We start from the raw sequence: 26,898 nt of genomic DNA, 5'->3' as shown, positions 1-26,898 counted from the left end.
CACCAGTCATAGTTGTTTCCACCATTTAAGTAACCCCGTAGAAGCGTTGCATGGGTAAAATTGAGAGGTGCTTCTTATTGGAGATTGTCGGTTGTAAAATTTGAGTGATTTTAGCCGATGACAATTCTGCCCTGCTTTGCGCCAACTTGTTTAACCGTTCAGAATTGACGTACAACTTTGGAAGAATATTGAGCACTTGATCGGGTTAAAAACACTTTGTCCCTTTGATAAATTGCTTTTGAGTATTATTTCCTCAATGTTTCTGGTTTGAACAAGCACCTTCGCGTTTCTGAAGTGGAGTACAGTTTAGCCATAAAATACATCTACGTGTAAATTCTGTGATTTACTGTTTGATTTAAAGCGTGAGTTTTCTGCAATGGTGCAGTCTGAGGAATTACAATGAGTCCCTTTCAGTTTGGGCACTGTAGTTTGTGGGTGGAGTTCCTCTCTGGGAATGTGAACTGCGCCGAGCCGGTAACGGACGTGCGGAAGGGTTGGGTTACACCGCTGGGAGATTGCGGCCAGTGACTGTACAGTGAAAGCAAAACGGTCACGTAAGAGACAGGAATGGCGCTTCGAGATGAGCTTTTGAAAGTGATCTGGCATGCATTTACCGCTCTAGACGTCGACAAATGTGGAAAAGTGTCCAAATCCCAACTCAAGGCGAGTTTGAGATTCTTTTTGTTGAGTTTGGTAGCTATTTGCATTAAGATAGGCTGGAGGTGAGGGGACCCGGGCTGTTTTTCGAGGGGGTGGAGAGCGGGATCAGAGAGCGGCAGGGCCGTGTTGAGAGGGGTTTGTTGGACTGTGGGAGCTGTACTGGTCTGGCCAGTGTTAAAGGGGTGAGGGTGCTGGACTGGTCAGCGCTGCTGTGTTGAGGGAAGTGAGATGCTGGTTAGAGTTGAGGGTTGTTTTAGGCTGTGGGACCTGTGCGGTGTGGGCTGTGTTGTGTTAAGGGTCTTGTTGGACTGAAGGCGCTGTGCTGTTGTGGGCTGTGTTGGCTCAGGGCTGGACTGAGGAACCTGTGTTGATGTGGGCTCTGTTGGGTGAGGGCTGGACTGTGGCAAGGGCTTTCCTGGACTGTGGGACCTGTGTTGGTGTGAGCTATATCGGGCGAGGGCAGGGCTGTATGAGAGATACACCAGTTCCTCCTCTTCCTTGGCATAGACCTGCAGGCTGCTACTGTATACTTTATGCTTTACTGTTACCATTCATTTTCCACTAAAACTGTGACACTTGGTATCTGATCTCAGCAATGAAATTTGAAAACAGATTGTGCAAGATCCTTTTAGTGATTGTCGAATGTTTGAGGGATTTCTAGAATTTGATCTGCCTTGTGAAGGGATGAGGTTATTTTCAAAGTTCATCCACATTTTTTTCTATAAAATGTAACTGAGAAAAATTCATTTCTTCTTTAAAGAAGAGATTTTTAAAATTTCTTTCAGCAGGCCATGAATAATAGACTAATTTTCTGTTCTGTCTTCATTTGCAATGCTATTTCTTTTGTGTGTTCCCTGTTTTAAGATGTATTAGTGAATGGTGAAATGCTAAATATTTACTGCATTGTGCACAATGTGTTTGTTTCCTTGTGTATTTAATTGCCATCAATTAAGGAACTTTGTTAGTGAAACTGCCTTGTAGGCTGGATTTTAATATGTAGTTGTATAATCCAGGACATTGTGGGTCAACCTGTGGCACATGGACTGCAGTGGTTCTAGAAGGCACCTCACCACCTTCTCAAGGGTAACTAGGGATGAGTAGTAAGTGCTGGCCAGCCAGTAACCCTCATGTCCCACAAGTCGATATAAAAACATTTGCACTTGGAGATGCATGTAATTAGAAGGGGTGGGGGAACAGAGAACTTGGCTCAAAATATTGAGGAAGTAAGGATGAAGTCACATTATCTGCCTAAGAATGCTGCTCCTGAATGTACTCTTCTGTTCCCATCTCTCCATTCCTGTGTTGAAATGCAACTCAGCTCATTATGATGATCCTGCTAGAAACCAGAAATGCCAATTTTTTAGAATTATGCTGATTATCCTGGCTGAGCTGCATTCTCTTCTTTTATTAGCTGCAATCAATGTTAATACACTGCATGATTTTGACCCTGATCCTACCCTGTGCCCAGTGTGCTTAAGTGATAGTTAGGTAACTTGATGTTTTTAATTTCTGTACTTGAAGAAGTCTGATCATTTTTTGGATTGTTTTTGCCCATTTTTGTGTACATCAATAAGATTGCTAGGAAATTAGGTTGTGAATGACAAAATGGTCAGTGAATGGTTACAGTTTCCATTGTGACTTCTTAATTGTGTGCCTGAAGGGAACTCAGATCATTTGTTACAGGGACTGTCATAACCGAGAGTTAGTGCATTCCAAAGCCTCCGGGATGAAACTGGTGCTTTTGTTGATGTGCATTTCAAATTATTTTCAATGGGAAAGCAGGAGCATATCTGCATCAATTCCATATCCTTGCTCTTCTGTGAAATAGGATATTTTAGAAAATTTCATCCTATGTTTTTAATAGTTGTAATCATCTCACCCATGCAAATGGTTAGCATGAGGTCAGAAGTCAATGCCAGGTTGCAGTCTAATAGATTTATTTGAAATCACAAACTTTCACTTTGGGGCAATGCTACAAAAGCTTGTGATTTCAAATAAATTTGTTGGACTATAACCTGGTGTTATATGACTCCTAACCTTGTCCACCCCAGTCCAATACTGGCACCTCCACATTGTGTTTAATAGGTGATGAGGTCCCAGGTTCCACCCTCGTTTCTAATTTAGGTAGTCTTAGGGTGTATTCAGATGCCACAGTTGGCTTCAATTCATTTTGAGATAAAGAAATGAAAAATAAAAGTTTTTGCTGCAATTCAGTGAGTTATGCTGTGAAGGACAGATGTAGGAGTTTAAGATTGGGTTTAACTGTGATGCATCAAGTGGTCAAATCATCTACCTATGTCCATTGTCTGCATTATACCTGAAGAATAACCACTTGGGTGGAGGAATTGGAGGATTTGTTATGCACCATTACTTTTAGTGGAATTTAAAGTAAAAGCGATAGCTCTGCGGGGAGGAAAAGAATATTCCATTAAATTTGTTTTTAACCTCTTTTTATTTAAAAGATAACTTAGTAAAGCGTAACCAGAGCTAAGGAAGGCATCAGATGCAGTCCACACAGAACTGTGATTGTCGTACATACAGATTATGTTTGAGGCTTCTAGCCTTGTTTTTCCACTGATTGTTACCAAAAATTGTTTGCTACGTATCCAGGCAGCTACTCTGCTTTCAGAAGTCATATGGAATCAATACTATGCATCGGGTAGCAGTTTTAATGAGGGCATTTGTATTTCAGTGGCTCAGATCAGCTCACACATTACAGGCAAGGAAGTGACCCTCCATCATCATAGCTTGTATGATTCATCTAATCTCTGGATGAACTTTTTAGGTTATAGTGGATGTTGGTGTTTGAATCTTCTTTGCTCTAATTGTAATAGGGCAAATTGACTTTCCATTAATGCACATGGTATGCCTGAGGGTTTGTTGACCACTCACTTTATACACTGAGGGTATTGTGCATTGATTTTGCTGGGATAATTTGAGTTTCAAGGATTTTAGGATGATTTAAGTCAAGGTTTTACTTGTAATTTTACTGAATACCTAATCGTTGTACATACAGACTTTATCTTGTCTTTGTATCTGAGCTTTTTATGCTACAATGGTGCTCCACAGATAATAGGTTTAATCTGTTATTGAATCCTACTGACTATTCTTCATATAGGAGCCTATACTGTCAGTGCCAACAGGCATAAATCCTAAATTTAATTTCAGCATTGGATGAGCATTTAAAATGCCAGGGCATAGGACGCTATTGACCAGGTGCAGGTAGATGGAATTATTGCAGCTTGGTGTTTATTTATCAGCATAGACATGGTGGGCTGAAGGACCTGTTTCTATGCTGAATGTCTGAGATACCTGTAAACATAAAGTATTTTATAACATAACATAAAATGCCATAATATAGCTTATGTTAATTACTTTCCACAAGTCTGAAGTTCAGAATGTTTAATGTGGAACAATTGTTAAACAATTATTAAGAAAAGTTATTGGTTTTAAAAAGTGCAAGAAGTCAAAAATAGTGCTTACATATAGAGCGACTTTAGGGTCTTCACGGGTGCATTATCAAACAAATCTTGACACCAAACCAAAGAGAGATTCAGGTAAATAAATGACCCAAGGTTTGGTTTTAGAGAGGTTTCCAGGAGTGTCTTAAGAGAGAGAAGTGGAGAGATTTACTGGGGGAATTCCAAAGCTTTAGGCTTTGATAGACTGGATTGCCAATGGTTGCATGATTAAACTGGGTATGTCCCAAAGACCACAGATGGAGAAATGCAGATATCTTCATGTTGCAAGGCTGGAGGAGATAGGAGAGCTACTTTGGGCCAAGGCCCTGGGACAGTTCAAAAGCGAGGCATTGCTTTACTGCAAGCCATTGCATGTTTGTGGGGCATTGATTGCCTGGGACTTCGTGCATATTGGAGCAAGAGAAAGCTGACTTTTGGATGAACTCTAGTTTACTGAGATGAGAAAATGGAAGGCAGAAAAGTGATGCATTAGATTAGTCAGTCAAGAGGTGACATAAACATGGATGAGGATTTCAGTAGCAGGTGAGCTAAGAGGGGCCATACTCTGGTGTTGTGACAGAAGAGATATGGATATCACCTGAGAGTAAAAAATAACACCAAGGATGTAAACACTCTGATTCAACCTCATGACAGTTGCCAGAGAGAGTAATGGAATCCGTGGTTAGGAACTGAGGTTCTTCTTGGAAAAACTGAAAACAGTCGTTTCATTTGCTGCAACATTTATTTGGCTGAGATGTGTTCGTTCATCTAGCACTTTATGTTGTATATGAGCAGCCTGAATTTAGAGACTGTAGACGTTGAGAGAGGTGATGCTCTGGTAGACCAGGGTGTCGTCAGCACACACACACAAGGTGACACTGTGGTATGACCAAAAACAGAAGTTGCTGGAGAAGCTCAGCTGGTCTGGCAGCATCTGTGAAGAAAAAATCAGAGTTAACGTTTCGGGTCTGGTGATCCTTCCTCAGGGTCTTTTTTTCTTCACAGATGCTGCCAGACCTGCTGAGCCTTTCCAGCAACTTCTGTTTTTGTTCCTGATTTACAGCATCCACAGTTTTTTCGTTTTTACTCTGCTGTGACCGATGGGCAGCATTTGTTTGACAAGTAGGAGGGCAAAGGTATATCTGCAGCAGACACCAACATAACTGTGATGGAGCAGGAAGGAAGACAATTACAGGCAATGCTCCCTCTCAACCATGCAACTGCTTGAACGGTCTACGTATGCCAGTCAATGTGTGGAGGCATTGACTCCTGAATCCTAAATCTCTTACCACTTGTAAGCTTGGAACTCCAGCCAGTGGCATGAAAAAGGAGAGGAAATGTGGATTGCAGGAAATGCTCTGGTTATATCCAAATGAAGTAATTAAGAAATGAACTGAGTGCAATTCCAAGCAGACATGCAAGAGGCACTGAAGGAGCAATGGTGTGCTTAGCTGTGTCAGAGGCTGCAAACAAACCAGGAAGATTGAAGAGGAATCATTTACTTATGAAGGTGGATAAGTCACTGCCTATTGGTTACTTGTCAATGGAAATTACAATTCATTTTATAGAGTATTTAGAAATATCATCTTAACACAATAGCAACCAGAATGGATGGATTTGTGATAGATTTGTTTTTGAAGGGCGATCAATTATGTAGATAAAAGTAATCAATAAGTGTTAATTTGTGGAGTTGGGGTGGGAAGGGAAGGTGAAGATTTGGCTGTTATACAATATCATCCAAAACAGGTACAGGCCCTTCAGCACGCCAGCCTACACCAATTCCTAGTCCTTATTTTGACCTACGATTTATGTGGTTTTTGTCCGTCTGGTCACCTCACGTTCACGTGTCTATCAAGGCACCCCTTAAACATTGTTAATGTGCCTGCTTCCACCGCCTCCACTGGCAGTGCATTCCAGGCACCTTCCACCCTATGTGTTAAAAATTTTCCCCGCATTTCTCCACTAAACTTTCCCCCTCTCACCTTGAACTTGTGCTGTTTTGTAGTTGATGTCTCCACCCTGGGAAAAAGCCTCTGCCTATCTGCACTATCAATGCTTTTCGTAATTCTGTAGACATAAAGTTAAAATAGGTTTGAGTTTGGAGAAGCATTAGAAATGGTGTCTCCTCAGTGTCACTAAATACGTTGATGGATTTGACTTTGGACATGGACAGCACATTGTTAAATCGTTTGAATAACACAAACAGGCATTCAAGTAGAATGGGCAGAAGGGTGGTAGATAGAATTTGGATTGGAAACATGTTAATTAGGTTTTGTGAGGATAGAATACAGTAAGTAGAAAGGCATTATTTTTCAATAAAGTCAAATGCATAAACTCTGAACATAGACCTCCATTAAGAGGGCGAGTCGCAATTTAGAAGTTGAAAAATAGAACGCAAGATAGTAAAATCATTCAAATCAATGTTTAGGGCATTGTGTGAGCTTTAATAATCAAAATGCATAAACTTACCTTAAATTTATAGAAAGTGTTGATTCTGTAACTTGACATCAGAGGATGAAATAGTGGTCCAGAGAGAATATTTAACACATGTTTTACAACAGGAGAAACAATTTAAAGGAGATTTAATAGAAGTTTTGAAATTTGAGGCTTTTTTGGAATGAATAAATTAAAACTACTATTTTTGTTTAAGGTGTCAATAATATTGATTGATCAATTTAAATTGGTCACAGTTTATAAAATGGATTAGAAATTATTAATTTTTTGTAAGAAGCTATTGGAAAAATGAACGAACGCTTTACCAAAGGGAAAAATTTGTCTTTCATGAATCATAAATACTTGAAGCAGACGGTTGTAAAGGACTATGATGAAGAAAATCAACCTGTGAGCTTTTGTTTCTTTTTCCCCTGGAAAAGTTTTGACAAACGTGCTGAGATGTGCATGTGATGTACAATGTTACCATGTCAGACAGAGCATTACTGTATTCCGAAATCCATTGTCTGGATGCACAACCATGAATCAGAAATTGATAAATTGGTAAAAATCTCAGTTGAGACTCGTTATACCCATGCTGTTTTCTCTTGTAAATCAACTACGATTTTTTTTTGAAGGCTAGCATTCCCTGCATTTTAGCTGTTATCCACCTTGAAGCTGAAAATTTCTGTGTTGTTTACTTCAGTGTCTTGTGCCAACCTGACTTTTTATTTATACTTGTTGCGCTATTGTCTTATCCTTGCTATGGATTTTGCAAGCAAAGTAAGAATAATTAATAGACTGACTGTGGCATTGAGTAAATTACAGTAAGCAAATAATGGAGATAATAGTCTGAAATAGTTCAGACTATTAAATTTATGCATGTCTATATTGAGCTCTCAGTTTGAAATGGCAAATGCATTGTGCACATCTGTTAAATTGTTTCAACACCTAATATGTGAAGAGTAAAGTACAGGGTGCAGTTTTAAGGTATTGTTGAGACATTGCTTCTGAGAATTATCAGGGCTGTCATGAGATGTGGAGAGTATTGGGACTGTCCTAGAACACAGGCGTTTGGTTATAGGGTGCAGTGTCTGTTAAGAAATTTTATGTGCTCATCAGCTTGCAATGTGTATTGGGAGTAATACAATGTTTTTGGAAAAAAATTGACAGCTACACACGAGTTCTGTACTAACAAATGATGATTAACAATATAATCTAATATTAATGTTAATGGTAACGACCTAAAATTCTGATAGGCACAAATCACTGCTGTTTAATACATACATAAATGGTATTGAATCTTATCTTTCCTCAAACTAAATGGAGATCTTAATGCATCTTACTACAAAGTTTTTTAAAAACATGTACAACAGAAACTCTATTTTCTCTCACAGGCCTTTTTCTATTTAAATGATGATACCCACTGCCAGCTTGTATGGCCATGAATCGGAGACAGCAATTTATTTTCTTTCTCATGTGTTTATCTGGCCTTCCCTTAATTGACTGTGATGTTATTTAAAGTGCTCCATAATGTTTGCTTTTTCAGTTTTACTCTAATCTGCACATTGACCAGAATAACTTACTTCCTCAATCTGTGCTCTACACATTTCTAGCTTTCACACAACAAAGAAAAGATTGTAAAATGTTCTGTTAATGGGCTAAGTAAAGTGTTTTTGGCTTTAATCTGCTAGTGCACCAGTAATATTATCAATGCTTGTTTCTTTTTATTTGAAATCTCAAAGTGGAAATCAACATCAAAAGTAACATTCTCTTTGGTTTTTAAAGCGGAACTGATGAGTTTTCCTCTTTAAATAGTATGAAAAAATTACAGAAAAGATATAATATATATTTGTACTGACAGATAAGAACTCCTTTTATGAAAGATCCTTCACACTGGCCTTGGAAGACTGGACTTTTAAAACAATCAGAGCATGAAACTTGAACAGGCATCTTTTGTTTACCACGTACAGCAAAGGCCACTGGTGGGATAACTTGAATCGAAGAAAATGAACATTTGAACACTATTGGGAGATTTCCTCAAGGGTTGTCAATGTAAACAGTGTCTTGTTAAAATGCAAGTGAAAAATAGTATAGTGGCTGTATTATTAAAAAAAACATGATTAAACAATGTTACTGTGAACAAGGTAGCTGCCATTTATAAATACAAGGCCACAGTATGCTTGTAACTATCTTGATTAATTTTTTTCTGTGTCTTCAATTTTCCTTCGGGGGAGAGATAGTAACTGTACTAGCTCCTTCTGGTGCATTGTTTGAATGGCTCCTTTGATCATGATGGAGAGTTTCTGCTCTGTGAAATCACACTTTTGTCCCTGTGTTGTCCTTGTCCCAGTAAAATCTTTAGCCCAAACCTTCTGGTCAGTGCTAATCCTGTGTATGTTGGTACTGTCACTGAAGATTTTGATGACCCGACCCTTTTGCGATTTCTCAACAAGGAGTTCCAGTCCCAGTTGAAGCATCAATGGGTCTGGGTAGATATCCATTGAAGAGAAAGTCAGGTGTCAGTAAAGGTGGACAAAGAAAGGAAATGCCCTTTCATAATATTAACCAATCTATATTTGAGTCTTTTTAAAAATGTGCCTCAATTTCTTTAATCAATTTATAGTAGGCTGGGGGTGGTCTCAGGTCAGGGATGTGGTCAAGTATGGGATGGGTGTTGGAGAGGTGGATGGGGGAGTTGACTGTGGCACTCAGTTATGTTGTTTCAGTATTGGAGTTAGACCATGTATTAACTAGCCTGACATTTCCTGGGTGTGTATCCAGGAAATCCAGTGTATCTGGCCAAGTACCTGACACCAAGCTCAATCAGGGATGTACAGAGGGTACTAGATGGTAGAAATTACTCCACGCGAAGTTTGAACTTCCTGGACAATTTCCCTGAGGTTATGTGCCCTTCTCTTGTCTCACCTACGATGATAATAGATATTCAGAAGTTTAGGCCCTTATCCTCTTTCTGTTTCATTGTTAAACTTAGGTTTAAGGAAGTTAATATGGATTAAGTACTAAGGGAAGCAAACTTGAGTGTTTACGGCACACAACAGCTTGCATCACTCAATACTACATCAAGCCATGCACGTGAGTTGCTCTCACCTGTAAAATTTCACACCGACCCAGAATTACCCTATGCTGCAAGCATATCCCTTTTTTGTTACAGAATTGTACAGCATGGAAACAGACCCTTTGGTCCAACCAGGCCATGCCTATTATAATCCCAACTTAAACTAGTCCCACCTATCTGCACTTGGCCCATATTCCTCCAGACATTTCTTATTCATGTACTTCTCTAAATGTCTTTTGAGTGTTTCTGACTGTGCCCATATCCACCTCTTCATCTGGAAATTCATTCCACACATGAACCACTGTGTAACAAAAATAAATTGTCCCTGATGTCTTCTCTAAATATTTCTCCTCTCACTTTTCTCCTAAATCACATTGTCCTTCTTCTTCGCTTCTACAGTCTAATAAACCTCTATTGCTATGATTGAATCCTATCATCAGCTGCCCCTACTGCTTCCATCTCTTTCTCTAGAATCTCAGAATTGTCATGGTGCAGAAGGAAGTCATTCGTTTTATCACTTCTGCTCACCAGTCCGGACTTTGAGTAAGGTTCCCCCGAAGCTTGTGTCTTCCTTCCTTTTCTATCCTAGCTCTCTTCATCAACTAACTTATTTAGCGTGAAAGCCAGGAAAGGTGATTTTTGGGAAATAAGAAATTGGGAGTCTTTGGCAGGCGTTGTGGTCTTTTAAATGGAGAAGTGCTATCATTGACCACCTGATCCAACACAGCAAGCTATCAGGAGCTGAGTGAGCAGGCCAAAAAGGTGCCAAACCCCTTCACCCTGTGAAGTTGAAGAACTTGCACCAAGACATGGAAAGTCTAAAGCAGGAAGGAAAAGTTAGAATTAAACTGTATGCATCACTGATGCTCGAACATATTTGTGCATTCCTATTCATATTTACTAAATTTCTGTTTACCTGCCAGAGGGTTTGGTTTTAAACAAGGCCTTTAGTGGCTACATGGTTTAGGAACATTACAATGAAAAATGGCTCTCATAGGAGGAAGTAGCTTGATACCATGTTGATTGATCATTAGATGTAAATCGTGTTTTTGTGTTTGGTGTACACTTGTCGATCCATTTGAAAATAATTTGCATAATCTAGTTTATTTTAGCAATGCGATAAGGAAACTAATTATAAAATTTTGATCACGTTATGAAAACATTTTGCTCACTGATGGATGTACCTATGAACCCACTTCCTATTCCACAGACTCACTCGGCCACTCCTTCTTCCCAATTGCTCAACCCCTCCCAACCCGTTCACTCAGCAGTCCTCCTGCTCCTCCTCTTTCGATGTCGCTCACAGCCCTTGCTCCAAAACCCATACTTACACTCACTCCTTCTGTACTTTATGAGACACTCCACCAGGGTGTTGCTCCCAGTCAAACAGACATGTGAGTCCAGACGTCTCCTGACCTGTGGGTGATACTGCTGCCTCTCTCACTCAGACTTTCAGAGGCAGACTCCTGCGGTCATATGTTGCGCTGGTGCTTGGGCTCATATGCTTTCACTTCCCACTGTGTCTCCAATCAATTAACTAGTAAGTGGCAGCTGTGCCTTTTAGCAGTGACTAATACCTGAGAAAGGAGTGAGTCTCCGAAAGCTTGTTTTCAAACAAACCTGTTGAATTATAACATGGTGTTGTATGATTTCTGATTTTGGTAGAAATGTAGGAGAGAGCTATCTGCGGCCGGAGGAGCAGCACGTAGTTGAGTGGAGGTACATCTGAGACAATTGGGACCAGGAGCAGCAAGAGCCAGAAAGAAACTCTTCTTTCTGAAAGTGCACCATTACACGCTTAAGATAAACATACCCACTAGACATTGCACGTCCAGGAATGTACGTACTCCACTTTGGGAGCCTCTTGTTTCCTAAAGCAAAACAAAGGTCAGGGAAGAAACAAAGAATTAAGAGAGGTCAAAGCAACACAAATTAAAAAATTCAAAACTTTTAGCATTAAAGCAATGAGATACAATGCTTGTAAAGTTAAATTTTCAGCGAGATTGTTTGTTGTAATTATAATCTATCAAACCGTTAAATTTGTTTGCCTGAATGCAACGACCCTGATTTTTTTCTGACATATTTAGTGAGTTTTTAGTTTTTATTTAGTTGTTGCATTTACTCTCCATATTTTCTTGATGGATGTGTTAAATTCAAAGCCGTTTTATAAGTGTGTGGAAGAGCAGGGTAACTTGGATAGAAGTTTTCAAAAAACTTGTGTACTTCAGGCAACAGTGCATGTTAGCAATGTGACATCTGGGCCAACCTGTATTTGCTCTCCAACACTCCTGCCCCCACCTGTCCCAGTGAAGGCACTGAATCTTAGAATCCCTGCAGTGTGGAAGCAGGTCGTTTGGCCCATCGAGTTCACACCAAGCATCTAAACAGCATCCCACCCAGACCGACCCCCTACCCTATTCCTGCATGTCCCACCCTAGACACTGTGGACAGTTTATCACAGTCAATCCTGCAAACCTGCACATCTTTGGTCTGTGGGAGGAAACCCACACAGACACAGGGAGAATGTGCAAAATCCAGTCACCCAAGGCTGGAATCGAACCTGGGTCCCTGGTGCTGAAAGGGGCATGCCGCCCTCAACTCTTGCTGCTATATGTATAGTTCTACATGTTTTTAATACTTCATCCAATGTGACAATCTCCATGTACGTCTCAACTACGTGACAACTGGGTATTCAGCACTAGAATCACATTATAGAGTGCCCGAACATGCGCAGATAGGTATTTTCATATTGTTAGCAGGGTATAGGAATCCTAGTTGGTATTGTCCTGTACCACTCAAATCTTACTCCCCACCTCCTTGCTTTAATGATTTGCTGTTAATTTAATAAAAATTATTTGAATAATTTGTGCTCTGAGCATTATTTTTTAAATTCTCTAAGACTGCACTCTTTTGTGGTGTGAATCCTTTTGTTCCTGATTCTAATCTAATACGGAACAGTATTTGGTTTGGTTTGTTTATCTGTGCTTGATATCCTGTTCACCACCTTCTCAGCTTCAGTGTCACTATTTCTGGTGGCAGATCAGGGGTCTATAAACATCTGGTCGCTCTTCAGAATTTTATCCAATAATTAAAAAGTGCTTTTATGCATTTTGTCTTAATCCTTACAAACTTTGCAATAGAAAAGTTACAGGAGAGATATCCAAATATTCTTACAAAAGGGAACAAATTGGTGATATATTTGAAGTTGCAACAAGCTGCTAAGCCAGCAGAGCAGTAAGATTAAATGCAACTAGTTCTGCTCAGCATAATAAATATGAGAACTAGAGTGAACACAAAGGTGAAGTAGCAGAGAATGTGAAAAAGGTTCAGGTGAAATTCGATAGTATTTTTGGGGAATAAGAGATTTGGGATCTTTGGGACTACATTATTTTCTAGTTTAATATTTTCCAGTCTACATTTCTACGTCAAATGTTTAAAGTTCCCCGGTTAATAAAATGGACTTTAGCTGCAGTAAAAGTAGATAATCATCAAGAATCCACAAAATGTAGTTTCACATAAAGATTTGTTTGTAGACAGAAGTATTTCAAGCTTTGTCTCTGTGTCTATAAATAGACACTTGCATTATTTCCAACTTTTTTAAAATTTCTACTCCCACAGGTATTGTTTAACTATATGTTTGTTTTAAAATCTGCTGTTATTAAAGATAAGGTGTTTTTGTACATGTCAGAATGGGGGATTCTGGTAAGTTATTATTACTGTTCTCTTTTTTGAAATAATTTTGTTAATAAAATATTGTTGACTGTGAAGTTTTGACTGAGTCAATAGCTTGTTGCTTTGGTGGGACTTTAAACAATGAGCAGGTATTCTACTCTTATGTTTGAACAAAGAACAAAGAAAATTACAGCACAGGAACAGGCCCTTTGGCCCTCCAAGCCTGCGCCGATCGAGGTCCTCTGTCTAAACTGTCATCTATTTTCTAAGGGCGTGTGTCCATTTGCTCCCTGCCCATCCATGTACCTGTCCAGAAATATCTTAAAAGACGCTAACGTGTCTGCGTTCCAGGCACCCACCACCCTCTGCGTAAAGAACTTTCCACGCAGATCTCCCTTAAACTTTCCTCCTCTCACTTTGAACTCATGACCCCTAGTAATTGAGTCCCCCACTCTGGGAAACAGCTTCTTGCTATCCACCCTGTCTATACCCCTCATGATTTTGTAGACCTCAATCAGGTCCCCCTCAATCTCCGTCTTTCTAATGAAAATAATCCTAATCTACTCAACCTCTCTTCATAGCTAGCACCCTCCATACCAGGCAACATCCTGGTGTACCTCCTCTGCACCCTCTCCAAAGCGTTCACATCCTTTTGGTAATGTGGCGACCAGAACTGTACACAGTACTCTAAATGTGGCCGAACCAAAGTCTTATACAACTGTAACATGACCTGCCAACTCTTGTACTTGTTTGTAGCCCTGATAGAGTGCTATGGGTTTGTTGGGGGTGCCACCTAGGAAGTGACATGTTACCAATGTTATGGGGGGAGGTGATAGCCTAGTGGTATTATCGCTGGACTGTTAATTCAGAGACCCAAATAATGCTGTGGGGATCTGGGTTCAAATCCTGCCCTGGCAGATGGTGGAATTTGAATTCAATAAATATCTGGGATTAAGAGTCTAATGATATCTGCGAATCCATTGTCAATTGTCAGGAAAAACCCATCTGACTCAGTTACATCCTTGAGAGCAGGAAACTGCCATCCTTACCTGGTCTAGCCTACATGTTACTCCAGCAATGTGGTTGACTCATAACTGCCTTCTGGGCAATTAAGGATGGGCAATAAATGTTGCCTGGCCAGTGACACGCTTATTCCGTGAATGAATAAAGAAACCAAAGGCTCTATTTATCATCCTAGGTTCTGTAAATGATCACATGGTACTTTCTAGTGATGAGTAATGAGTTCTACCAATATTCTGCTACCAGTCTTCCAAAAAACTAGGCCACCATTATCTGCTCATTCCATTCAGTTGCCAATTACTTAATCTTGCTGAACACAGACTTTTAAAAAATTGTCTCTGGGATCTGGGTGTTGCTGGCAAGTTTGGCAGATATTCCCTAATTTCCTTTGAGAAGGTTGTGGTGAACCATGTTATTAACCTCTGCAGCCCATGTGGTGTAGCTACACCCACAGTGCTGCTAGGGAAGGAGTTCCAAGGTTCTAACTGACAAAAGGGTGAAAGAATAGTGAAATACTCTCCAAACCAGGATGGTCTCTCTTTAAAGGATGCAGGTGGTGATGATGGGCAATAGAAGTTTTGAAAAGTGCAGTTGAAAGGAACTTGGTGAGTTGCTGCGATATGCTGTGCGTCGCCCATCTTCCAGCCAGGGTGTGTCTATTATAGATATGTTTATTATAGAAACAGACCCTGTGGTCCAACATGTCCATGCCGACCAGGTTTCCCAAACTAAGCTAGTCCCACTTGCCTGCATTTGGTCCATATCTCTCTAAAACTTTACTTCATCTACCAGTCCAAATGCCTTTTAAATGTTCTAACTGTATCTACCGCTTCCTTTGACAGTTCATTCCACAAGTCACCCTCTGTATGAAAAAGCTACCTCTTGGGTCCCTTTTAAATCTTACTCCTGTCACCTTAAAATGATGCCTTCTAGTTTTGAACTCCCCTACCCTAGGGAAAAGACCTTTTGCTATCACCATATCAGTGCCCCTCATGAGGAGGAGCAGAATGTTTTTAAGTTGCTGAATGGGATACTATTCAAGCAGATCACATTGCCTCGATAGTCTTGAGCTTGCTCATTGCTGTTTTGACTGCACTTGTCCAAACTTTGAATATTCCATCAATCCTGACTTGTAACTGGTGAAGAGGCTTTTGGGAGTTGGGAGATGAGGGACATACCATGGAATTATCAGCCTCTGACCTACTTTTATAGCCACTATATATTGACAGTTGTGGATTCAATGATGGTAATAATGCCATTGAATGTCAATGAGGAATGATTCGATTCTTTCTTGTTGGTTATGGTCATTGCCTGCCATTTGTATCATACAAATGTTACTTGCCACCTATCAGTCAAAACCTAAATAATGCCCAGGTTTTATCGCATGCAGATAAGGACTCTGTCAGTATGTGAGTTGTGAGTGGAATTAAACACTAATCTTCAGTCCATAACCTACTTTTGACCTCTAGACGGATTGGTTAAGCAGCATTTGTGATGTTGGTGTGTCCAGGACACTCCTGACAAAAAAAAAGCTATGTCCTGAGCCTTAAATTTGTGTCCTCCAACAATTACAACCATCAGTATTTGGTAGTACACAACTTGATTATTGCTTTTTGGCTAGCATACTCAATAGGACAATTTGCAAGAATGCCAAAGGTCAAGAGGTGACAGTACTATGTTTTTGAAAGGGATTTGTTCTGTCCTGTTTCTCCTGCAGGGTGGGTATTGCCGGTGATGGAATGTCTACTGGCCTGGAGAAGACAGGAGTGAGGGGAATCTGTTTTGCTGTATTTGCCTTTAAGGTTCTGTTTGAGATGTTGCTATATAGGAACAGTTGATGACTAATAGTTCAGTAATATATTTTGTTAAGTATTTCAATAGAGTTAAAGTTAAAGAAAAAAAACATCTTTTATAGCCATAAGAATAAAATGTGTTTTGCTTAATGTCTAGTAGTGGACTGATCAAATTGTATCTGGAACGCAACCTTTAAGATAAGATTTGGGGTTTAGGTTATCTGTTTGATATATTTTGAGATGGTTTGGTCTTGTAATAATGAAGAGCAGCCATATTTGTCTTGGTTACATAGGTAATATGACTTGACAGTGTTCCCTTTAATTTCCCCTTGTGCATGGTACCATTATATTAATGATCCACAGTGTTTGTACTCACTTTCAAGTGACGCAGATGCGTGGCCTGTTTGCCCTGTGTGACACACTTCTGATTGTGCTTAAATGTTGCTAACTGCTGTTCAAAAGTACTATGTTGATTGTACTACTGAACAATCCTGAGGACATGCAGAGTGCTGCATTAATGCAAGTTTTATCTTGAAATTAGATATATTTCAAAAAATTTACTTCACCCAGTCAGACTTTTTTTGCGAACGTTTGAGATTGCAAGTCGTTGTAATGCAGACCTTGCTAACTTGTTTTACATTCTGTTGAAACAGGTCCTTTCCCACAGTCTTTGCACAGTGTTGCAAGTACCTCATAATCCAGTGGCTTTGGAAAACCATTTTAAGGATGATGATGAAGGACCAGTTTCTAACCAGGGATACATGCCATATTTGAACAGATTTATCTTGGATAAGGTATCTTTTCTTAATAAATTGATATTTAACCCAGATTGTGATGCTTTATTTTATGTTGCAATTATAGTTTAACAATCCATTGCACTGAGTAGCAGCTTTTGTAGTAAAATTAATATCTGTTGATCTGAGTATAGCTTTAAAGTAGTATCCTTATTTCTGAATTAGATGTTAGGGATGCCAAGTGTCAATTGACATGTAAAACTGAGGTCTGTCAACCTCTGAAGTGGATGCTTTTGACAAAGAGCAAGAGAGCCCTCCTGGTTCGTGCATTGATAAAAACAGATTAGCTGGTCATTTACTCAAGATTGTTTTAGTGGCATGGTGCTAAGAACAGGTTGTCTGCTGCAGTTTTCCTTTATGATGAATGCTGTTACATTTCAAAACTGCTTAATTACTTTGATTCATTTTGGGATGTTCCAAGGTGAAAAGTGCTAGTTATGCTTAACTACTTCTTTCTGTGAGCAAACCCGATCCGTAACCCTGTACATGCCACAATTGATGAAAAGTAACAGTGAGCAAAATCCACTTTGTCAATCTCAGCCTAAATTCAAGTGTAGTGACGTCCCTCACAACATGCTTTCACATTTACTGTAGGCTAAAACATGGAAGGAAGAGTTCAAATTCTGGTTATATTCTCATCATAATTGTAACATAAAATACTGTGGATTCTGGAATTTTGAAAAAACCCCGAAATGCTGAACATAGACAGCAGGTCACACAGGTTGGTGGAGAAAGATAAAGTTGATTTTTCAGGTTGACATTCTTTGAAGAGAATTATTACCTTTTTTGGGACAAGAAATGAAAGCAGAGGAAGCAGATTTCTTAAAATGATGGATGAACTTTTTTTAAGTCTCACAATTGAAACTACCACAATGAGATTTAGAAGAGTGAGTATGCTTAGAGTTTGTGCAACTTCCCCTCCCTTGACTCACATTTTGATTCTGTACATTAGTTTTTTCTTGGTTGTTTGTGTAATGACCACAAGAATATTTCTGTACTTGCTTTATGTAAACTTCAGGAAACACATTTTTCCTTTTCTACCACACACCCAGCTGAAACCAGAGATCTGGGCAGTTCTCCATAATTGCCCTCTACAAACAAGGAATGCCTTGTTAAAGGGCAGGCAGTTTATTGCTCCATTAAATAAACAAGTCATTTGCATTTGTTAAAGCAGACAAAAGCTTTTAATATTTTAAACTTGAACAAAGATACAAAGAATTGAAACTCCTATGTTTTAAAATTTGACAAACATTGTTTATGGCCTATATTTTCATTTAAAATAAAAAACTTTATAATTTAAAAATCCAAGAGCCTCAATGATTTATTAACTTGTTATCCCTGCATCATTTTCCCAATTATCAAATAATACTAGTTTTCATGAACTGAATAATTTGTTTAAAACTCCTTTCATATATTTTTTGCACCAAGAATTGAACCATATTCATGAAGCAAACCAAAGTAGTCCTGACACAACATGCAGATGTCACTCACCACAAATAAGTCTGTATCAAGCCAATAAACATGAACATTCGATCTTTCTGTTCCACTGCTTTTGAAAAAGCATATATTAATGGGCAATTCATTTTAAAATAATTGAGAATTTTTAATGTCCTTCTTCAAAGTATTTTATACTTTTGTGGGTTAAAACAAAACTTCAGTTTATTTTTCAAAGGCAAAAGTCATATTGAACATTTATGATCAATATCACAAAAAGCAAATGATAAAAGCTGATTTAAGTGAGGAAATAGTTGATTAGGTGATTCTAATCCTGACTTTTAAAACTCTGAAAACTATAATGGGAAGGAAGATAAACATTAGCAATTTCTGTCATTCCAGAAATTTTGTTTTTGATCTTGCCACTTTAAATAATCCATCAAAGTGGATTGTATCCAACCTACCCAACCTTCAAAGACAGCCATCCTCTCAAAGCTTGAAGTAAGTAAATTTTATTCTTAGGGTCTGTCCTCACAGGAATTAGAATAATCCTAGTTGTCCCATTGTACCAGAGTAGGAGGGTGTTTTTGCAAGTCTTGACTTTGATGTATAGAGATTTTAGAAGGATGAAGTATGTAAGAGGCTCTATTTTAAGGTTGGATGGATGCAGGAAGGAAAATTAGAGGAGTAATGATTGATCTTAGCAATGTTAAAAATAAACAAGAATTTACTTGTTGGAGATGGTGCGATGATGCAACTAGGATTACTCTAAATCTTGTGAGGACAGCCTCTAAGAATAAAGTTTATTTACAGCAAGTTTTGAGGGATGGCTGTCTTTGAAGTTTGGGTAGGTTGATTATAATTTACTGATAGATTATTTCAAGTGGCAAGATCAATAAAAGTAGATGGAGTACTTCTGCAATCTGTATCTCAAATCAATCAAGAAGTTAGGGGCTGTTTGTGCTTGATTTAACCAAGTTAACTCACCACACTGAGTTTAGATGCCTGTGTTCTCAGCCTTTATTTGCATTCTAAGCCTTTATTTGCATTTCTCATAATCATTTTTAAATCATTAAACTCCTACTTTATATATACCACACTCTCTTCTAGTATTATCCATCATTCTCTCTCTCTTTTTTTTTGATTTACTCTTTTCTACTTTAGTTATGCTGAACGTCCACTAATTTAACCTTTCTGAACCAGACCTGTCACTGTCCCGATGAGGTCATTGGTTCTATTCCTGTTGAGGTACAATACCCTCTGCGTTTGACTTTGAATCCGTTCCAGAGAAGCTTCTACTGCCCCAAGAATCTGAACACCCACCACTTCTGCATCTTGTCGTACTTCGTGATTCTCCGAATCTTTTAGTTGACACTGTCATGAGTGTGCTGTTCTGGCCCTACTATTTAACACTTCCCTTAATTCAGAAAATCAGAAATTGGACCTCAATATCTACCCTCCTATTGTTGTTACTAATGTGTACCAAAACTGTTTTTTAATGCACTCACAGAAAGTGGGCATCTCTGGCTAGGCCAGCATTTATTGACCATCCCTAAGAGTCAACCACATTGCTGTGAGTCTGGAGTCATATTTAAGTGAGACCAGGTAAAGATGGTAGTTTCTATCTCTATAGGAGATTAGTGAACCAGTTGAGATTTTCCGACAATCGACGATGCTTTCATAGTTATCATTAGATCCTTAATTCAGATTCTGCTGTGGTGCAATTTGAAGCCAGGTCCTAAGATATTAATTGACTTTCTGGATTAAAGTCAATGAAAATACCATGAAGCCATTGCCTCTCCTCCTTTGCTTGCTGCTTTCCCCACCCCTGCACAATATTCTGCACCCTCTCCACACTCTGGCATGAATGAGGAAGGTAACGTACCATGCAAGACTCTCCAGGAGAGTATTTGTGAGGAATCAACAACTGCATTGTTCTCTCATTCTTGACTGAAATTTGGCACTGTCCGAAGTTTCCTCTGAAACAGTTACAGTTTTTTAATTATTTCTCATAGAAGGTGGCATGGTTAGAGGATAACTCAACAGGTTACATGGCAAGTTAACAATGCAAAAGGTTGTGCTGTTGTCTGGATGGGCAGCTATAATTGGCCTCAGTCTTTTCTGATGTTAATTGAAGGCTAGTTTATATATGGACATATCTAACTGGAACAGGAAATTGGCATAATTTAGGATCATAACAGATTGGTCCACCAAGGCTCATTGTCCTGGTGTATATCGAAATTGCAATTCTCTGTCCAGTCAGCATGGTCCAATCAGGTACTTCTGAAGTCTTAGGGAAGTTACAGGGAAGTATGGCAGCCAATTTGTAGACAAGAAGTTCATGTGTTGGCCAGATACTAGGAGGATGCCCTGCTCGTTTGTAAATAGACACGCTTGAGATTGCAGGATAGACCTCAGTATAAGATCACATTGAGAAGATGGCACTCATGATAATGTCCCAGTCAGGACTGCACAGAGGTATTAGTCTTGCTCAATTCTCTGAGAGTAACGATTCTACCCACGGCTTTCTAACTTGGATGAAAATACTGTCACTGGCTCTTGACTGGTCATTATTCTGCACACAGTCCTAAATACAGATATACCCGATAATGATCGCTGGGTATTTCACCAAGGGAGGGGAAAACCATTTAATTCAAATCCAAACAGTTTGTGAATTTTGGGATTTTTTTGCCTTTTTTGTTTGATGGAATTTATATAGATTTTCTTTATTTTAGTTAACTTAAGAAAATGTATCTCTCAGGCTGTTTGCAAATGTTAAAACATAATCAAATGTATGAAGTTGGTGCATTTGCACAGAGACATTTAAGTCTGTTTCATCTGACAAGAGAATAAGGTAGATAAGGCACAATGGGTTGAACCAATTCCATCTAATCTGAACCAGTCACCTATTGCCTGTGACTTTACAATTGAGCCTAAAAAGAGGCCTGTTTGTAACTTAAATGGAGTTTGTGCTTGAGCTTTCCTGGGAGAGTCTAAAGGAGGGTTCTCGAGGGTTGAGAGTGCAGTTTTTCAAGGATTAATGCTGACAAGTGCTGTGATAGCCCATAAACTGAATGGTTTCATTTGTATTTGTATGATGTTTTTAGAAAGATTAGAAATGTGCACCTTTTAAAATTGCAATCTTCTGTGAATAAAATATGAGCAGAATTTGGCCATTCTGCCCATCAAATTTGGTCCACCATTCGATCATGGCTGATTAGAGTTTAGAAGGTTGAGGGGAGATCTAATAGAAACTTACAAGATAATGCGTGGCTTAGGAAGGGTGGACACTGGGAAGTTGTTTCCGTTAGGCAGGGAGACTAGAACCCGTGGGCACAGCCTTAGAATTAGAGGGAGTAAATTTAGAACAGAAATGAGGAAACATTTCTTCAGCCAGAGAGTGGTGGGCCTGTGGAATTCATTGCCACGGAGCGCAGTGGAGGCTGGGACGTTAAATGTCTTCAAGGCGGAGATTGATAAATTCTTGATCTCACAAGGAATCAAGGGCTACGGGGAGAGTGCAGGGAAGTGGAGTTGAAATGCCCAGCAGCGATGATTAAATGGCGGAGTGGACTTGATGGGCCGAATGGCCTTACTTCCACTCCTATGTCTTATATGTTTCTCAACCCCATTCTCCTAACTTCCTGTAACCCTTATTCCCCTTACCAACCAAGAACCGATCTTTCTCTGTCTTGAATACACTCAATGACTTGTTCTCCACAGCCCTCTGTGGCAATGAGTTCCACAAAGTCACCAAACTCTGGCTGAAGAAATTCCTCCTCATCACAGTACTAAAGGGTTGACCCTTCACCCTGGGGCAGGACATAAAGGGTGGTGGTGGAGGGTTGTTTCTTAGACTGGAGGCCTGCAACCAGTCGTGTTCCACAGGGTAGGTGCTGGGTCCACTTTTGTTTGTCATTTATATAAATAATTTTAAATGAGACTACAGAAAGCATGATTAGTGAGTTTGTGGATGACCCAAGATTGTTGGTATAGTAGACAGTGAAAAATGTTATCTAAGATTGCAAAGAGTTCTTTATCAATCAGATCAATGGGCTGAAGAGTAGCAAATGGACTTTAATTTGGGTAAATGTAAGGTGTTGCATTTTGGTTAAACAAACAAAGGCAAGACTTACACAATTAGAAGCAGGGCTTTAGTTAGTGTTGTGGCACAGAGGGACCTAGGGGTTCAGATGCGTAATTCTTTGAAGTTTGCATCACATAGATAGGCTTGTCCAGAAGTCATTTAGCATTGCCAGTCTTCATTGCTGAGACCTTTTGAGTATAGGATTTGGGAAATTTATGTTGAGCTTGTACAGGACATTGGTGAGGCCTCTTCTGTTGTACTGTGTCCTCTGCTGTTTTAGGAAGGATATTATTAAGCTGGAGAGGGTTCAGAAAACATTTACCAGGATGTTGCCAAGAATGGAGGGCTTGAGTTATATGGAGAGGCTGGGACGTTTTTCACTTGAGTATAAGAGGTTAACAGGTTACCTTTATAGAGGTTTATAAAATCATGAGGGGTATAGATAAGATGAATGGCAGGTGTTTTTCTTTTCCCTAGAGTAGAAGATTTCAAGTCTAGGGTTCACTTTTAAGGTGAGAGGAGAAAGATTTAAAAAAAGATGAGTGGCAATTTCGTTTACAGAGTTCATCATGCAGGTATGACCTGAAATTGCAGAGAGAGAAGCCGTCACTGACCCGAAATGGAATTGTGTAACTTTATAGAGGGCTGCAGTTGTGTTTGAGTCTGGAGGGCAACCTTGTACAGTTAAAGATTTTAATTAGCTGCATAACTGATATCCTGACATTACTAATTTCTGTCATTTATCTCACACTTGGTTAGAAGAGCTTTGAAGTACATTGAATAGAATTAGCCTTTTGGAATTTGTTCCTGACCAACTAGTCAGTGGTTTCTATGGTGAAGGTTGTGCAACAGAAGCAATTAGAGTTTTCTTCTGCTTGGTGAATGTTACAAGTCGCAGTGCAGTGATGCTTGGTGTTTCTGCCAATGCTGCAAAGGCGAATTGTTGGTGGTATGGGTTGGCAGTAGGCATTCTTATTGTTATTAACTTAAATCTTAAATAAAGGATCAAACTTTTTGACTACAAGTTAGAAGTTTAAAGAAATATAATCACCTTGTTTGTTTCAACTCTTCCTGAGTTCTTTCTAAATGTTTTTATTCCTTTCTTCCACGCCTTCCTCCTGTGTTAAAGGTTCAACCAAACAGCTTTGATAAATCTGACTTCAATAGGATGTGCTGGACACTCTGTGTCAAGAAAAATCTGAACCGCAACAATTTACTGATCAGTGATGATGATACTTTTAAAGTTTGGTGTATCTTCAACTTCCTCTCAGAAGATGTGTATCCTCTCATCATAGTCCCAGAAGAGGTAAGATCGGTCAACCTTCAAATGAACATTTTAAATTCAGCATGCTTTGTTAGGAGAAGATCAAACTGATGTGGTGAATTTCTGCTGTGAAAGCTGTGCCTATACTGCAATCATTGTAAGCTGAGTGCTTGGAAATGGGGGCCGGAGGCATGGAGGCTGATTAATGTAGTGAACTGCTCCATCCTGGATAATGATGAGCTTCTTGTGTTGTTGCGGACACATCTATCCGTGTGAGGGTTCTGTTTGGTCTTTGGTCTCGAGACTTATGGATGATGAAAAAGGCTTTGAAGATTTGACACGTGTTTCTGAGAACTCAAGTACCCTGTTGTTTCAGTTAATGGGAACGAAAATGGGGGAAGTCAGTTCACTTTTAAATAATAGTTCAGTTGTACAGAACTTAAATGTTGCCAAAAAGAGATATGTATTCAAAGCTTTTCATCTTGCAGCCATTAGGACTGCTGCCTCACAACACCAGGGACCCAGGTTCGATTCCAGCTTTATGTGACTGTTTGTTTATATGAAGTTTTCACATTCTCCCGATGTCTGCATGGGTTTCTATTAAGTGCTCTGGTTTCCTCCCACGGTCCAAAGATGTGCTGGTTAGATGGATTAGCTATGCTAAATTACCCCATAGTGTCCAGGGATGTACAGGGTAGTTGGGTTAACCATAATAAATGGGGGGTTACAGGGATTGGGTGAGGGTGTGGGTCTGGGTGGGATGCTCTTTGGATGGTCAGTGCAGACTCGATGGGCTAAGTTGCCTCTTTCTGCATGATAGGTACACTATTCTATGATTGACATGTAGGAAACTAAATTCAGAGGGTGCTAATTTGTTAATATGGAGGTGCAGCAGAAGTAGTTAAGAGTCACTCTTAATTAACTTAATTAAATTTAAGTCAGGGACATTGTTTCAGATTGATCAGGGTGTTACAATAGGAATGTTTCAGGAATTGTTTGTCTCCATTCCACCTTCCTCATGAGCAAAGGCTGTGTGTGGATTTATTCCTTTTGCCGACAAAGAATATGGCCCTTTGTATGAATAAATGTCAACTCTAGTATGTGCAAATGCATTCCATAATGCACATTACAGTTATGGTGTAATTCTTAGTGCAGTCAAGATTATTTTGTAAGTGTTGTCCAACAGATTGTCACATTTAATGTTGGACCCTGTTCTGAGTTTTACAAGCATGGTTGGTATGTTGTCCACTATGAGGCAGTCAAAGGGATGAGTGTTTAGTTTAGTATTTGAATATGGGTTAAATTGACTTAACTTTTCAAAATGTTGATTATGTGATCTTTGTCTGGGTGAAAGTTGTAGTAAATCCTAAGATTTGAGTTTCAGCCAACACCAGCAAAGTCTAAAAGACGAACAATGGAAATTTGAAATGAGTAACCATTCACTGTACCATGAACTTCGGGGTATTTTAAGTGCAGAGCTAAATGTTTGTTCAGGCAATATCCCAATTAGCTAATGTAAAACCTTGTTAATGATCAATGGATGTTGAAGCTAATATAAAACCTTGTTAATGATCAAAGATCACATCCAAGCTAAGTAGTAAAGTATCTTCCCCAAGACGCAAGGTAATTAAAACTTTGGGCATGCTGAGCTGACAGCTTATGCTAGATGAATATAATCTGTGCCATTAAAATTGAGAGCATTCAGGTGTCTCCATTGGTCGTCCATCAATTTAGACTCCACATTTCCTCCACCCTAGACCTGATCCTGCATCTCAATTTTTTTCTTTTATTTCACTCTCATGCCTTCTCCAAACCAATACATGAAACTGCTGATATTCATGTCCCTGTTGCTCGTTAATATTTCAGATGGTTTCCACTTGGGCCCTTAATGTTTTCTATTAAAACTTTCCATCATAAGACTTACCTCTGAAAATACACCATTCTGCCTGAAGTCCTTGAATGTAATATTGTCTCCCAAACCTGTGCTCATCTTTCTAGCAGCTCTATTTTTGAATCTTAGCAATCTAGTTTATGTTATAGGATCCTCTAGGAAGGAGCGATCACAGTATGGTCGAATTTAAAATACAGATGGAGCGTGAGAAGGTTAAATCCAGTACCTATGTCCTGTGCTTAAAAAAAGGAGACGATGAAGGAATGAGGGAGGAGTTAGCTAAGGTAGAATGGGAGCAAAAACTTTATGGTAGGTCAATTGAGGAACAGTGGAGGAATTTCAAAACGATTTTTCACAGGGTTCAGCAGAAGTATATTCCTGTGATAAGGAAAAACTGTAGGAAAAGAGAGTCAGCCATGGATGTCTAAGGAAATAAAGGAAAGTCTCAGACTGAAAAAAAAACCATATGCAGAAAAGCAAAGAGCAGTGGGGAAACTAGTAGGCTGGGAAATCATTGAAGGCCAACAGAAAACCACAAAAAAAGTTTTATAAAGAAAAGTAAGATAGATTGTGAGTAAACTAGCTCAGAATATAAAAACAGGTAGCAAAAGTTTCTAAAAATATGTAAATCGTAAAAGACTAGTGAAGATAAACATTGGCCCTTTAGAGGATGAAAAGGCTAATTTAATAACTGCAATGAGGAAATAGCCGAGGAATTAAACAGTTATTTTGTGTCGGTCTTCACAGTAGAAGACACAAATAACATGCCGAAAACTGATGGCAAGAAGGTTATAACAGGTGAGAACCTAGAAACTATCATTATCACTAAGGAGGCAGTGCAGGGCAAGCTAATGGGGCCAAAGGTAGACACGTCTCCTGGCCCTTTTTGAATGCATCCCAGGGTTCGAAAAGAGGTGATGGGGGAAATAGCAAATGCACTAGTAATTATTTACCGAAATTCACTGGACTCTGGGGTAGTTCCTGCAGATTGGAAAACAGCCAATGTGATGCCACTGTTTAAAAAAGGAACTAGACAAAAAGCAGGTAACTTTAGGCCAGTTAGCTTAACTTCAGTAGTGGGGAAAATGCTTGAATCTATCATTAAGGAAGAAATAGCAAGACATCTGGATATAAATTGTCCCACTGGGAACACCCAGCATGGGTTCATGAAAGGTAGGTCATGTTTAACTAATTTGGTGGAATTCTTTGAGGACATTATTTGCATGGTGGACAATGGGGAACCTATGGATGTGGTGTAAATGGAGTTCCAGAAGGCATTTGACAAGGTGCCACACCAAAGGCTGCTACATATG

The 26,898-nt window shown here is 39.3% G+C and overlaps 1 protein-coding gene across 1 annotated transcript in view; it reads left to right on the top strand.

Moving 5' to 3' along the window:
* Nucleotides 1-450: 450 nt before the first annotated feature.
* Nucleotides 451-26,898, top strand: part of LOC125459255 (switch-associated protein 70-like) — a 100,358-nt gene continuing 73,910 nt past the window's right edge. Inside the window, exons 1-3 of the mRNA XM_048545466.2 lie at nt 451-663; nt 16,769-16,909; nt 23,560-23,736. Coding sequence (XP_048401423.1) covers nt 568-663; nt 16,769-16,909; nt 23,560-23,736 — 414 coding nt within the window. The 5' untranslated portion in view covers nt 451-567. The remainder of the gene's footprint in view (nt 664-16,768; nt 16,910-23,559; nt 23,737-26,898) is intronic.

This window comes from Stegostoma tigrinum, chromosome 17 (assembly GCF_030684315.1).
Source record: "Stegostoma tigrinum isolate sSteTig4 chromosome 17, sSteTig4.hap1, whole genome shotgun sequence".
Taxonomy (NCBI): domain Eukaryota; kingdom Metazoa; phylum Chordata; class Chondrichthyes; order Orectolobiformes; family Stegostomatidae; genus Stegostoma; species Stegostoma tigrinum.
This window is presented reverse-complemented; position numbering and strand designations above follow the sequence as displayed.